General features: G+C 39.2%; 1 protein-coding gene across 1 annotated transcript in view; it reads left to right on the forward strand.

The window, feature by feature from the left end:
- Window positions 1–15,853, forward strand: part of PIEZO2 (piezo-type mechanosensitive ion channel component 2) — a 270,740-nt gene that overhangs the window by 107,465 nt on the left and 147,422 nt on the right. The window contains exon 6 of the mRNA XM_009318585.1: window positions 15,663–15,825. Coding sequence (XP_009316860.1) covers window positions 15,663–15,825 — 163 coding nt within the window. The remainder of the gene's footprint in view (window positions 1–15,662; window positions 15,826–15,853) is intronic.

A 15,853-nucleotide genomic window follows, 5' to 3' on the forward strand; every position in this document is an offset into this window, starting at 1 on the left:
CTTCTCTTTTCTTTTCTTCTCTTTTCTTCTCTTTTCTTTTCTTTTCTTTTCTTTTCTCTTTTCTTTTCTTTTCTTTTCTTTTTCTTTTCTTTTCTTTTCTTTTCTTTTCTTTTCTTTTCTTTTCTTTTCTTTTCTTTTCTTTTCTTTTCTTTTCTTTTCTTTTCTTTTCTTTTCTTTTCTCTACCAACAGTCCTTTTAGCATACTTTTTAAACTTAAGCTAACTTTTAAACTTAAGCTAGTTATAAGAAAAGCTGACTTTTGACAGATGTCATTTGCATAAGTTTTGCAATATATTATCCTACCTTTTGCAAAATAAACACATTTCTTCTTAACAATCATGTCATAGAACATTTTTTAATATATTGCTAGTGATGGGTTTGTAGCCTTTGTGCTGCACACCTGTGAGACGGTAAAGAGAGATGCACCAAGTGAGACTTTTTTATTGAAGCTTTTCAGGAGACGATCACCTTATGGCTAAAACCACTTAGACTAGTAATTGCTTCCTTACCGGATTTTCTCAAAGCTGTCCTTATTAAAAAGAGTGATAAAACTATCTATCATGAAATATGTAAACATTCACTAAAATAACTTCATTTGTTTTGGGCAGATTTAAGAGATTTTCTAGGTTTTGATCCCCTGTTTTTCTGTTTAAGCAATTACCTTAATGGTAACAATCTCTACCTAAAATAATTATAGCAATCATGGCTATTCTCTAGAGTACCTCACTGTAATATGCCAAGAAAGGTATTTCCTCTGGGTTGATTGGAGCTACTTTGACACCACCTTTTTTAACAACATTGAAAGCAGCAACGTGAATTTTCTGGATGTCTGAACACACAGTCCTTAAATACATAAGCAACTCAGTAGACTTCAAAGGTATATCTCATGAGAGTAAACATTATGGAACCAAGGTGAAAATTGATTGTTAGTGGCATAAGTAAATAAACTAGATTTTAGAGAATATAGTGAATTCTCTAGGATTTAGAGAGTTCTAAATTCTCTAACCAGAGAGAATTCAGATATTAAAAATCCAAGGTGGACATCACACCAGGTAGTCCAGAGGAAAATCACGTTGCTTGTTATACAAGCAAAGCACAGTTGTGCGATCACTGTGTTTTAATCCTCTGCATGGATAGGCTAAAGGTCAAGGAGCCACTTACTCGCGGGAAGCATGACAGTGCTGCTTCCCGTTCTGCCTCCTGTGCACCCGCCAGCAGACCTGGTGTGCAAGCGTCCTGGAGGCAGAGCTCTTGCAGATAACTAGTCTCTTAATCGCGTGATGTGCCTATGATAAATCTCAAGTTCAACTCCGTGTAGATGAGAAACACATCAGTGTTATTAATTACAAGATCCTTTATGAATAGGCAGGTTCCCCACTTTTTTTCTTTTCTTCTTTTTTTGGGTTTTTTTTTTTTTTTTGAGTTAGGGTTCTCGGGCCTGAGGGATCAAATTGGATTTAACTCCAGATCAAATAGAGGACCAGCAGTGTCAGTATACGTTTGCCAGTGGTCCTACTTCCTCACTAGAGACTCTGTCTCACAGAGACTTGCAGTGATATCAAGACTGCTTGATCCTGGGCATATTTTGGCCAATTTGCTGAGTTCAGCAAAAGGCTTGTGAAGAGTCTCTTTTCTTTAAAAAAAGGGGACTCTTGGATTCTGGGAACATTAAAAATCAAAGAATTTAACATTCTGAACTGTTTAAAAGCATCAAAATAACAAATATAACAAAATATTAACAATAACAAACTAAAAAAGTGCCTGAGTCACTTTGGGAGTTGGGTTTATAACTCAAGAATCCGTATGACTCTTAAACATTTTGTCTGTAATCTTTCTGTTGCAAGTGCTGGGAACTTAGCTGAATCAATGCTGTGCTTCTGATTTTCCAAATGAAAGTGCTGCCCAAATCTATTTCTACTGCAGTATTTCAAAAGCCAAAAATCCACTAATCCTTTGCCTTGTTCTTTTTTTTTTTTTGACAAAAAGATCCACTTTTGCTGAAAATAGTCTTGCCTTAGTCTTATGCTTCCTAATATGCCTGATCCTAATATAATAACAATTTTACTACATTAAGCATTCTTCCTTCATGCTTGCATAAAATTTTAAATAGAAAACACTACTGGGGAGAAATCCATGTAAAACTTCACCTGAGCTGTACTGTAGTTAAGCATTATAGAAACTTTATAGTTGTTGCTTTTTCTAAAACCACACCCTGGGGAGCTGACCTTTTACATGGCTTCGCACTGTATTTTCGTACCTGTTTTATCTTTTGTTCTTTAAGAAAAGTCAACTTTGAAATATACCCCACTTGGAGAACTCTTTCAAACAAACCTGACACTTATTTATCAGCATGGGTGAAGGTTGCTTACATACATCATAGTGTTTCTCTAACAGTAGAGCAAAGGTGAATTTAGAAGCCAAGCCAAGCCAAATGCTTTTATAAAGTTGCTTTCCAGTGCTTCCAACCCTGTGTATAGCCTTTGGGAAATGGAATAATTTAATAGCCCAGGTCAAAATAGGAATTAATATGGCCTTGTCCCATCCTTCCAGTCTTAAAAGTAGGTCTACTAGAGCAATTTGGATCAAAACAGAAATTCAAATTTTGCATCTCTTATTATAGCGACTTTGTAATTCTGCATGTTAAATTAAGGACAGACCTCACATGCAGAAGTCAGTTTAGGGGTGGGAAGTGTTGGTGGTTTAGCATGGAAATATAAATCCATAATTTTGGGACCAGTGAAAATTTTTATTTCCAGACAGAATGTCAGTATCTATAATTTCTGAAAACTTGGCCACTTATTTGTGGCCTCTTTGAAAAATGTGAATATTTTCCAATATGCCTTTATTTTTCCTGCCTGTAGAGAGATGTCTGGTACTAGATACACTCAGATGAAGATACCAAAGATATGTATGTTTCAGTATGTAATACCGTTTAGCAAGAAACAAAAAATAATTTTCCTTTTCCTTGCTACATTGATTACTTCTTTTGCAGATATAAAGATACACTCCCTGAAGTCTTTTCATGGCTTTTCTGCTATTGTCAAAGTAATAAATAAATAAAAATTGCATGCCAAAAATAATCATGAATAGCTTCAAAGTGGAATGATTTAAAATTAATGTAATTTTTTCTCCTGGTTTCTAACCTTTAAGAGTGAAGTTGCTTTACATTTCACAGCTTTTCTTCATAGCTGTGAGGGCTGAAAATGGATATGTGTATTCTTTGTAAGGAAAAGTTGGTGATTCTCACAGTCACATGGCTGCAGAAGGTGAAACTTTAGGAGAACACAGGATCCCCAGTAGAGCTTTGGCAACTTTCAAGGTAATGTTTAAGCTGTGAAAGACTCTTTTGCAACACTAATCATGTAACTACATCTCAGTCTTAAAAGGGGAATGGTTTTAAGCTACCTTGCCTCCAGCATGCTAGCCCGATTTCTGCACTGTGAGAATGAATTGAGCAACTGTTAGATATCCGATTCTGTAAACTGCAGACAACCAGACTGCCAGGGTGGAAACGGTAGTACGGTTTTTATATCTGTTCCATATAGCTGCAAACGGCAGCGTATCTATCTTCTTCTGTCTCTGTCATCTCTTCTTCCCTCCCCTCCCACTGTCACTGCAGTGTCATAAAATTTCTTTCTTCTGCTTCAGCATGTAAAAAACTACTTTGATTACTTTTTATTTATTTGCTGTCTTCCTGTAGCTTAAGTGTATGTGTGTATTTGCCATCAGACTGCATCCCCCTGCTATGTGATGACATTGGCAAGTGATTGCACAACCAAAAGATTCATTGCTATAGCAGATGCAATTGTGAATGAACAGTCAAATCAGCTGTAACTTTTAAATTGAAAACTCGTCAGTGAAGAGAATAAAGCACATGAATGCAAAAAACAAGGACAAGAAGTCATACAGTGATATAAAAATAAAGCCTGATATAATTCAAAGGTGAAAGAATACATTTGTGGATTCTGTAATAGTATTCCTTCACATTCATTTAATAATTTTCTTCCAGCTAATAAAGTTGTTTTAAGTAAAAAACTGATTTTTTTAAGTAAAAAACTGATTAGTTCTGTATCTAAAGCACATTCATCATGATACACTAGTTGAAACAACCTCACTGTGTCCTAAAATACATTTGAAGTGTGGTCAAATACTCCTCTGTTTGAGAGCTCTGGAAATGCTCAGAGTAACTAGAAAACTAAAAGAAATAAAGTCAGGTACATGAAAGCCTTTTCTATATGCAAAAAAGAAAGTAGCTGAATGAACAGAAAATTTTAGTAGACTTTGTATTAAAAAAGAAGATTATTATTAAATGCTCTGGGCAAATGGCGAGCTAATGTGAAAGAGTGGTGTAAACTGGTGAATAATTAATCAGAAAAAATAGAGGAAGAGTGAGGTTTCTTTATTTCAGAAAATAACATTCGTGTTGAAAAATTAATCTAACCCTGGAAGAGAGCTCCATAGTATAGGGTTTTTCCCATTTTTTTGACATGAGTAAATGTTCTGTACTGACTCTTCCAAGCAGCCAGTAAATATTCTTTTCCATATGCATATGATGAGAAAAATGGAGCGGAGGTTAACACCCCCGGTTCACTGGGGACTCATGGCCTCTGCACACTGTCAGAACGCAAAGGAATATATACTGTTATTGTGAAATCTGGATGAATTATGGGAACTTACTGAGAAGCCAAGATTTCCCTTCATGGGCTACCATTCAGAAGAGAAAAATACATGTGGGAGGAAAGAAGAGATGCAGGACTTGATGCTCACATCTGCTCCAGTTCAGTGCTGCTAGAAATCAGATCAGTCTGCCCCCATATTTCATTTCCTTCTGTAATCTTGACCAATAATTTATAATTGGTATCAGCTGATCATCTGGCTCTCTCTTTCCATGGCAAAACGAGTGAACAAAGAACTTTATCCTCCTACTCTTTACTGTCCAAGAGATGATAAAACTTTGAAAGACAAAGATCTCTATTAATTTTTAATGAAGTCTCTGAAACATCCTCCTAGTCAATCTCTTTTCATTATTTCTGGTATGCCTTGGTTTTTTGGGAAACAGTGCTTTAGGAATCCATATGAGCTGAGATACAGCTTTGTTAATCGCAGGCAGCGTCATTGCGATTTTTTACCTGGTGTATCAACTTTCTTCAAGTCTGTACTCTAGATGAAGGTGCTTGGGGAGGACCTCTGGAGAGCAGTTCCTGAGTCGGAAATAAGACATATGCTGCCACATCCCTTTGCAAAATCGTGCTCATAGACCAGACCCTCGGCTCCGGCTGCTCCTTCAGTCCTGTCTCCGCGCTGGGACTTACTCTGGCAGTGCTGATGTTTTGCCGAAGTGACTGGTACAATTCCAACAGAAGGAGTCAGGGAGGCTTCTTATGCCTTTCCCACTCCTCTCCCATTAGGAACGGTACAGGCTTTAACTTAGCAGCTTTTCATGGCGCGCGCTTCAATTTTGTGCATGTTTGCAAAACATTGATTGCCCATTCAGTTTAATATGGAATATTAATAGTATGACCATGTGAAGACAGTTTTAATTAGTGAGCGGAAAGAGGGTGATTCCTCGTTCAGCAAGAAGTCTGAAACCATATAGGTCAAAACTGGATTATTTTTAAGGTAGACAGCATTGCAGTCTATGGCAGGAAGATGACAATAATTAAAATCGGTGCTTTCAGAAAAAAGTAAGAGACTGTGGTGCACCTAGTATTTCCCTCTGTATTTAGCATTTGTGCAGCCTCACCTCGAGTACTGTGTGCAGTTCTGGGCCCCAAAAGTTTAAGAAGGATATGAAGGTCCTTGAATGAGCCCAGAGGAGGGCAACAAACCTGGTGAAAGGGCTGGAAGGCATGTCCTGTGAGGAGCGGCTGAGGACTTTGGGCTTGTCTAGTTTGGAGAAGAGGAGGCTCATTGCTCTCTACAGCTTCCTGAGGAGGGGAAGTGGAGAGGGAGGTGCTGAGCTCTTCTCCCTGGGATCCAATGATAGGACACGTAGGAACAGTTCAAAGCTGCACCAGGGGAGGTTTAGATGGGACATTAGGGAGTATTTCTTTACTGAGAGGGTGGTCAAACACTGGAACAGGCTTCTGAGAGAGGTGGTCGTTGCCCCGAGGCATTTGGACAACACCCTTAATAACATGCTTTAACTTTTGGTCAGCCCTGAAGTGGTCAGGGAGTTGGATTAGGTGATCGTTGTAGGTCCCTTCCAACTGTTCTGTTCTGTTCTGTTCTATTCTATTCTATTCTATTCTATTCTATTCTATTCTATTCTATTCTATTCTAGTAGGAGACTTAGATTTTCAAGAGAGGGAGCTGTGGAAGAGGGTCATTCAATCTAGCAAATGTTAGCAGAGCACAGTACGCCTGTTTTCATCCTGATACTTCTCTGCCAGCACCCTCCACAAGAGTGTTATATTGGCTGTATATTTATAAGAGGAGAATCCCCAAATCCCACGGTGGCAGCTTTGAGTCTTTTTTATGCAACACCAGTGGTTAAATAACTAAAAAGACTTAATAATGCTCACAGGTGGGCCTTAGATAAAACCAGGGAGACAAATAAGAGATCGTGAGGCACAGAGTTTGAATCAAATAGGTAAATTTACTTTCCGCTAACAACTGCAGCACACGTGCAGTCAGCAACCCAATGAGATCAAAGGGGAATGAAGCTTAAAACTGAACAGGGATATTTTTGATAACTTAATGAGAAAATAATCCATTCCTACCACATTGAAACTAAAAGCTGAAAATTGGATGATTATTACTCTGTGTCATTTCTAACAGCATGCTACAGTAGTCTAGGTACTTTGCAAAAAAAAGAGCAACCTCATGTCACTTAGGTACCTACAGACTAATAGATGCTATGACAAGTAAAGGAGTGTCATGAAATTGAAGGAAGGAAGCGATGGCAGAGCAATCTCTAACTGAGGCTTCATAGTTACTAAGTGTTAGATTTTATACCTCAGATATGTTCTCCTTGCTAACTGCAATTTTCTCTGCGCTCGGACAATTGTATAATTTCCATGTATAATTCTTGCACCTCTGAAGCATGTCGTTGTGTCATGTTGATCTGATGGTCTGGGCTGCCTCAGCAGCGGCACAAGGTCCTCTCAGAAGTCATCTCCATTCAGTAGGAATCTTATTTATTCAACTGTTTGCGTTAGGTTTTTAGGTTGCTCGTTTCCTGCCACCCCTTGTGCTTATTTTCTTTTCAGCTAAATTAATTTTGGCTAACTTTTCTCATGCCATTTAACCTAGGGATTGAAAGGAAACGAACATCTGATAGAAGGTACTTTATGGCCTGCGTTGTTTGAGCACTTGAGTTGTGAGACTGTTGTCAGTGTTTTTCTTGGCACGGCACGGCTTCCTGCAGTACAGTGGTAGCTGGGAGCAATACAGTGGTAAACCCACCAGCAGCAGAATGTGAGCCAGTCTTTGTTTTAATCTGGAGAGCAATCAGCATTGCAATTAGTATCCAAAAACTCTCTAGGATGCATGCTTAACGGTTTGGCTTTGTGTTTTATTTTGCTTTTGTTGGTTTTTGTTCATGAATAAATCATGTGAGATCTCCAAATAGCAACTGGCACATGAAACACAAGGAAGCCTGTGGCCGGTGGCGTACTAATGTACCATGTACAGGGTCTGACCAGCCTGCTGCAGTGTGCTGACAAAGGGCACCCAGCTTGGAGGTAAAAGCGGGAGCACTCACCTTCAGCTCCTTTTGCCCCATTTGGATCTGAGCAATCCTGTCCTTTTCAATGCTCAGCCAAGGTAGGAGTCTCCCACACTGGCAAAACACTACCACAGTTGCCTTCCACACCTGAGAGAGGTCTTTGGTGGCCACACATCCCAGCCATTGAGCAGATAGCCTCAAGCAGTGCAGGGAACTAATCCTCTCCCTTCCCACATGTACATGGGGTGTTTGCCACCCAGGAATTGTATCGTATGCTCCATTTACAGAAAAATAAGAAGCAACATCTCAGGGCGTTGGGACATTTAGTTTCCCACTGATTTCTATGGCTCTTCTTTTTCAACTTGATGCTATAGAATTGAGCAAAGTGCCCCAAGGGTAAATCAGGATGTTTCTTTTGGCCAGTTTTAATGGAAATCAGCTGGGCAGTGAGGGGAGATGTTGCACTCATGCCCCTGATGGCTGGGGCCTGCTTCCCGCAATGCCCATGTGCTTTTGCCTCTAAGCCACTGGGATTTTCAGGTGGTGACAGTGGGTAAGGTTAGATGTTGCCTTCTGTCCTGTCCTGCTTGACGCTGTGGAGAGAAAGATGAGCATGTCCAGAGCAGGCAGGGTAGACCAGGAGCTGTTTCATGTGGAAGAATTGAGGGTCTTGGTGAATGGTCCCATCCCTGCAAATGTGGCACTTGGATAATTTTGAATTAGGAATGGGGCTGGGGGTTTGGAGGGGTCCCCCATGCACTTGCTGAAGCGCAGTGGGCACTCCGCTGAAGTGCGATAGGCACTCCAGCTTGAACCGTGGCATTTCCTGGTGGCTGCGTGCCTTTCCTTTCTGTCGAGGGTAATCTGGCTTTGTAAAATGACAGTAATTTACAATGTCGCTTGCTGTAATTGGGGGAAATACTATTCCCTCCTCATATGCAGCTGACTGGAAAATCTAGACGTGTCTTTTACTTTCTGTGATTATATTATTTGCTGGCTATAGAATGAAATAAAAAGTAGTTTGAAATGAACAAATGATCTGTTCGTGCTCCAACGAGTGAAAGCTGCAGAAAGAGGGAACAAATATGTTCTGAAATAATCACTGAATGTCAGCCTGCTTCAGTCTTTTCAGCACTTTCTTTTAGTCGGGAACATTGTGGAACATATGGATATCTGTATGCCTTTATGTAAACACTTTGCTTTCAGTCACCAAGTATTTATGAGCTTTATGGACAGATTTAACTGTGAATGTTTTGCAGTGATCAATGAATACTGAATTAGTGCTTTAGCCAAATCCCTATACAATGTGTGCATAAGTGAGAAGCAAGTGAAAAGTGTACATACTCACAGTGGAAAGTCTCTTTGAAGATTTCAGACCAACATGCACCTACAGCTGAGGTGTCCTCAGGTCTCTTCTGCTCACTTTGGCTCTGCCTCCATCTGGGATCACATGCCCATTTTGACCCGAAATAATTTGTGCAGAGAATGGGCTTGTCATTTCCACAGCGCTGTGAGGGCTGGCGCGTGCAGCACCATGGGTGTGGAGGGGAATGTGCTCACTTCCCCTTGGCTGTGCAGCATCAGTCCTGCTCCACATTTGGAGCTGCAGGACATGGGCAAAGCGAGCTGGATGTTGTACTGTCACGAGTCTGGCAGTAGCACAGCTGTGTGCTTTGCGTGATAGCTGCTAAATCCCAGCTAAATTTTATGTCTTCTGCGTGCTGCCCTGGGCAAGCTGGAATTTGCCCTTTATTAGAAGATCAATGAACAACAAGAAACAGTGGGTGCTTTAAAAAAGAAAAATTGGCATGAACCAACATTTTACATATTGCACATATCCATAATTTCTTAATGTTGAATGTTTTATGCAAGCAGTGAGGCACCAAAAACTTGGCAATGTGCATTTAGTTTCAAATAGCTGCTCTCTCTCTGCATAGCAGTGTTTGGAAAGCAAATATTTGGTTAATACGTGGTTAAGCACTTTTGCAATACAGAAAGTGTTCTTCATTGCAAGGTATCTTTCCTGAGAAAGCAAAGTGTACTTTTGGTTTTTGAATCCATGCAGACATAGTTTGTAAGCAGTAATTAAGATTTTACAAATACTTCAGGAGCCCTTTGAACTTGTATGTTGGGTAGGTCAGTGCATGCTAAATATTTTTATAAGTAGTTTTCTATGCATTTTTGCTTCCCTCTTCCTCCCACTCTTTTACTTTGCATGACCAAAATTCTCTCAAAGTGCAACTTCAGGTATTTTGGGTAAAACATACGGCATGCTCTACATAAACTGAGAGGACAGTCACTTTAAGGCAGTACAGGATTAACAGTGATCGTACACAGCCCCGTGGATATTAAAATTAATATTACTGGGTTTGTATTTTATTTTTGTAACATAATTTATTTTCAATTTGTGGGTGGGCATGAGGTAAGGAAAGGACTAAAGGCAGACCTACCAGTGCTCAGCAACTCGCATACTTTACCCACGGCGGAGCTTTGCCCTGAGGGTCATATCAAGGTTGCCGTGTGAACCAACATCACATCTAACTTGTCTTTGAACCAGCATGGACAAGTCATGCCAGCATGAATATAGACTGTGAGTGTCCTGTGTTCACTGAAGTGCTGGTTGTGGCTCAGACGGGGTCCGCAGACCTCAGACCCAGAGAAGTTAAATGTGAGTTTCCCAGCAGAGTAAGTACGGAGGCAGACATTTCATCCTTAGTTCAAACTGAGAGAGGACAAGGCGCCTCTTTAACTTGTTTCCAGCTGCAACCATCCCCAAGACCCACTTCCAATGGCAAGGATCAGCAACCACATCTCTAAGGCAATCTGGTTTTTAGCCTTTGGTACCCTCAAAGTTGCCACTATTTTTGGATCACAGAGAGGGTACTAGTGATAAACAAATGAGTCATTCACAGTACCGCATAGCACCTGTGTGATACTGCCAGTCCACGTTTCCAGTCCACGCGTTTATGATTCTTGGGTCTGATTTGCCTGCAATCCAAGTGATTACAGTTGCAGATGAAGCCCATGGGAATTGCGCTGTAAACATCTACGGTGATGCATAAATTACTCTGAAATATTAGATCCAATTGGAAATATCAGATGTCTCACAGTGACCAAACAAGAGGAATGGAAAGTATTAGCATCTATGCATCTCTTCCTTAGTTTATCACCTGTAAACTGTTAATACAGTGTTACCTAATTGCAGTTTTATTAAATCAATTAATTAGAAAGTAAACAGGTGCTACAGAAACCCCCTGAGGGGAGAAAAGAAAAGATAGCATAGTATGCAGTGAATAAGGCTTTTGAGAAATTTTTAGAACTATGATAAAAAATAAAATTTAAATTTACCCAGTATCCAATATAAAAATCAAGCTTTTTACAGGGCTTTAATCTGGAGGCATTGATTTATCGTTTAACATAAGCGTAACATTGTGATATATTGCTGATGCTGAATTAATTTGAGTTCTGTTTAAGAAAGACTGGTTGTTCTTTTTTTCCTGGTTTTTTTTTGTTTGTTTGTAACAAAATATTAAATATTTAGAGTTTGAAGACTATTGTTCTTGATTCTACATGTGGATTATTTTATATATTATTATACATGTTGCTTTACATGTGTGTTACTATGTATTTTACTTTTTTTCTATTGAAGCCATTGCAATTTGAATTCTAATAGTTCTGCTGCTTTTCTGGTTTTATGCTGTAAACCTGAAATAAAGAGGAAGGTAATGTGTCTTCCATTCTAAAGAAATTAAATCAGACCAGGTAAGGCAGTATTAACACTTCACTGTTCACCAAAGGTTTTTGCATTCAGTAGAAGATGAATAATTTTAATTTGTGAGAAACGGTTATTCTAGAAAGGAAAAAAAATGCAAATGTTATTTTCAGAAAACTGAAATGCTGATTTCTAGACCACCAAGCAAGAATGTAATGTTTAAATTATGCTGGCTTCGCTTCTTCAAGGCAGTTGGTTTTTTGTTTGACTGCTAGTGAGTATACATGAAGTAAGAGAGCAGTTTTAACCTGCATGTCCACAGCTAACTATTCTCAACGCAGATAAACTGGGAGATTTTGCCTAGTAATTTCTTTAGCACCAATGAACTTCAGAAATGGACCAGGGTCACACAATCCTAGAAAAATTCTGTATAAACACAGAAAATGAAGATGATGTCTTTCTAAAGTAGTTTAAATTTAAAGTATACAGCTGAAAACAACAGGAGAACACAGATTGACTGATGAGGAAACTGCTGTATTAGGGATCTGTTGATATGATAAAACAGTTTCGCATATTGATGCAAAAGTCATAAAATCCCTTTTGTCCCACAAAATTTATTTTTGTTACAGAGGAACTCTTGCAACCCTAACTGTAGTAGTCCCTTGTCTTAAAAAATGCGTGCAATGTAATTTACTTGGTCAAGGGAAGGTAGAAAAACATTTCAAACCCCTAAATTTTTTTTTTTGGGGGGGTGTCCTGTTTTCTTCTGCGCCCTGTAAGAAAGAACGAAAGGGGGGAAAATCATTGTAAAGCTGCCGTTTCCTGTAATTACATTTCAGAACATGTTTCTGGCTGAGTTATAAGCTTCAGTCAGGGGTATCTATTACAATTAAAGTTGCCCTGTAGGTAAATCATTTCGTTTAGGTGAATAAATGATGCTCTACTAGTTGTAGATCAAGGGCTATGACGAATTCATTGTACACTGCAATTCTTGCAGGGATTAAAAAAAAGCTGTTTCTCTAGGAGATCTCCTGAATAGGTTTCCTGTGCTTCTGTTTTAACTTTGTCGTTAGAGAGCCTCTTTTGGAGCAAAGAGCACAATGCATAGACTGTTATCAAATGCAAAATATGACCATGTGTGAATGCGCAAATAAAGTGAGAAATGTTTGTGGAATGATTGCAGTATTTACCATTCTTTTTTGTGCTGCCAGAGATAACAAGTGGGAATAACTGATTTTTGTTTTAGCTGTTGCTGTGAAAAACTGGGGAGCAAATTGCTTGGGGTCGAATGAAGCAGTTTATTATTCTGCTTTAGAGAAGAATATACATTTCTCTATTTTCAAGTGATCTTTTGTTTCCTTTTTAATTATCACACTGAGGTCAATTTGTTTTCCTTTTCATGGGGAGATGGGGACAGCATACATTTGTGACCGGTTTTTGGTGAATAAACTATTCATGTGCAGAGTTTTTCCCTGCTCTGTGGTTAAGTATCACTGTTCAGGCTCTCTATTGCTAGCCTGAACTGTACATTACATCTTTCACAACAACATGCTAAATGATTTATTTTGAAAGATCAGAAGCACTTGGTTTGGGTTAGTGGAAAGAAATGTGAGCCGCAACAGAGGCAGTGCTCCCGCAGGGATCTCCCCTTGTTCTGGGGAGTGGGATACGCGAAGGAAGACCCAGCGTGGCTCCACGGGAGTACAATGTGAGGAAGGAGAACCTGGTGCGACTAAGAAACGCTGGTATTTGAAGGCTACCACCTTTTAATTCGTTCGTGTGTGAGTGGTTGAATCTGGTGGACTTGTGCTTTAAGTTCAGAAGTGATGCAGAATTAATTTTAGGTGGGACTCCATACCTGTGTACAGAAAAAGCTCACTTGCAGAAGTATTACACAGAAGTAATCTGATCCGTTTTTCAATATGACACTAGCAAATTTATACTGTCCTTACACTAATACTGGATTCAGGTTTTTTTCAACTCTTTCTAAAAAATGCCTGAGTGATACTTTCAAAATCAAGAACTCAGATTTTGTTGGGGCTTATTTAGTAAAACGGCTTTAGTAGGCAGGTTTCAGCATAACAATCAGGATGAGTGAAACTAATTCGCTATTGTTATTGTGAAACCTGGGTACGCTGTTGCTGGGAATTAGGTCCATTAAACGTGTATTTTTTACTGCTTTCTGCCAGAGGAGAAAGTGCAGACTCAGTGCCTTGACTAGCTAATCCTCAGTGACAGTAAGAGCTGCAGTACTGCAAAATGAACTGACACATGTCAAGCCTGTATTTTCTGTAATGTTAAACAGATCGGCTATGCTGTCATATGCCAGTTGACTCTACAGCATGCTTTGCTTGAAGCAGTGGCACAAGAAACGTGCAAGCAATCCAGCAAGGACTTTGCCATCTAACTCTTTTACAAGCCTTTCAATGACTTAATTTTTTTCTCTGCTTCAGTACAACTCGAAGTCGTTAGCAAAACATTTTCAAGGTACTTAGCTGCCATGTAGTGCATGACCATTCAGGGTTAATCTATAACAGCAAAGAGCATCAGAGGAGGAAGTTTTCTGGTTGCATGATTGCAATTTCTTTCCTTTCCTTTTACAAGAAGCTGCCATTTCAAATCTTAAGTTGTTTTCCTTAGGCAGCGCCTTGTCGGTTTATTCTGTGTCTGTGTCTGAGCATGGGAAGAAGAAGAACTAGAGCTTGAATTTTCCCTCTCCTGTTTTGAACTAATTCAGTAGTACCTCTGGGTCCATTTCACAATTGCGCTACAGGACGGTATCCCACAGACCTGCACATTGCTCACTGTTTCCCATGATACACTCATTTGAAACAAACATTAAAGCTAGCTTTCCGGTCACTTACCTTATTCCCACTTTGGGCAGATGTTATTTTGCAAGATATACGGCAGTGGAAAAGCTGGGTCAGCAGCAGTGATGGAAATGTAGGATTTGATCTTGGACATATGAGCAGGCCAACAAGATTCCTGACAGTGATTGTATCGTAATCACATTAGAGACTTTTTAGATACTCTAGATCTGCAGTTAATCGCAGCAGTTGCAGGTAACTCCTTCGCAAATAGCTTTTTTTAGGCTTCAGAGCTGCTAGTGTTGTGATAAAGAAAGGCCAGAGGTGATCTGTTCTTTTGCATCTATAAAACAACCTATCAAGGTTTTCTACCAGTTTAGGCTATGAAGAGCTGGTCTAGCACACTCACCTGTGCCCAAGGAGCTATACAGGTGCCTCACCTGTCCTCAGAATTGATTATGGACATAAAGCCCTATGAAAAATTAAAATTAAAACTAAAATTGGACCTGCATATTTAAAATGTGTTAACTTCAAGATTGGCAGGTATATGCTGTACGCTTTCAAATAATTAAGATATATCCTCTCATTAATAGTTAAAAGTTCAGTAAGTCCATGCAGCAGCTTACTAAACTGTTCATTGTGCCACTAAATCTGAATCCAAGCTCTCCATTTTAACAGTGAACCAAATTCAGGCACCACATCCAAACCCGTAAAGTCATATTTCCCAGCCTAAACAATTAAATCTGCACAATGAAGCGGTGCAATTTTTTTTCTACATAAAATTCATCCAACCTTACAAATCTTTCGGAGGAGAAGAAAGGTTTTCTTGGCAGGGACCTAACACTTTAATTCATATTTAAATATTTGTACTTAAATATTAGTACTTTAATACCCCAAAAGGTATTTAAGAGGTCTGGTTGAATAAAATGTATTAACAGTTAACGTAACAAAACATATTAAAATATTACAGACTATCTGGTTATTCCTCTGTGTGCCGGGAACGATTAGGGCACACTTAGGGGTGACATGAATGCTATCTTGTCTTTGCTTGACCTCCTTGGTGGAGCTGGGTGCTGTTGTCTTTGCAAAGGATGCCAGTAAAGGGATTGCAATTTATACACATGGATCTTCTAGGAACTCAGATGAAATCTTTCTTGTTGAATTTGAAGGTCGTTCCTGTGTTGCTTTCCACAAAGTGGATTCAGAATAGGGTTAATCAAAATTCTGAGTATCGCTAAAATATGAGTATGTGAACTCCCAGTGCATAATCAATTCCTCTGTACTTCTGGAGAGCAAAAATATCTGTCTGCCTAGAATTCCTTGGTCTTCATATTTCCCATATTGTGAAGCTTTCTTACTACTGGGGTTTTGGGTTTTTTTCTTTGCCTTGAGCTAACTTTCTGTTCCAGTTGAAAATGTCATTAGAAGTAACAAATGTTTCTTTGTTTTTTTGTTTTTTTTCCATCCCATACAGTGTGAAAGGAGCAGATGCTGGCAACGTGATCAGACTATTTGTACCAGATATTGGGATGTTCATTGCTAGTCTGACAATATGGCTCATCTGCCGCAACATGTTTCAGAAGCCAGTAACCGAGGATGCAGCACAGTGCAACATGCAATTTGAAAATGAGGAAATGGTATCAAATACACATTTCTATCTGTACG

The sequence above is a fragment of the Pygoscelis adeliae genome, unplaced genomic scaffold (genome assembly GCF_000699105.1).
Source record: "Pygoscelis adeliae isolate BGI_AS28 unplaced genomic scaffold, ASM69910v1 Scaffold42, whole genome shotgun sequence".
Classification (NCBI taxonomy): Eukaryota; Metazoa; Chordata; class Aves; order Sphenisciformes; family Spheniscidae; genus Pygoscelis; species Pygoscelis adeliae.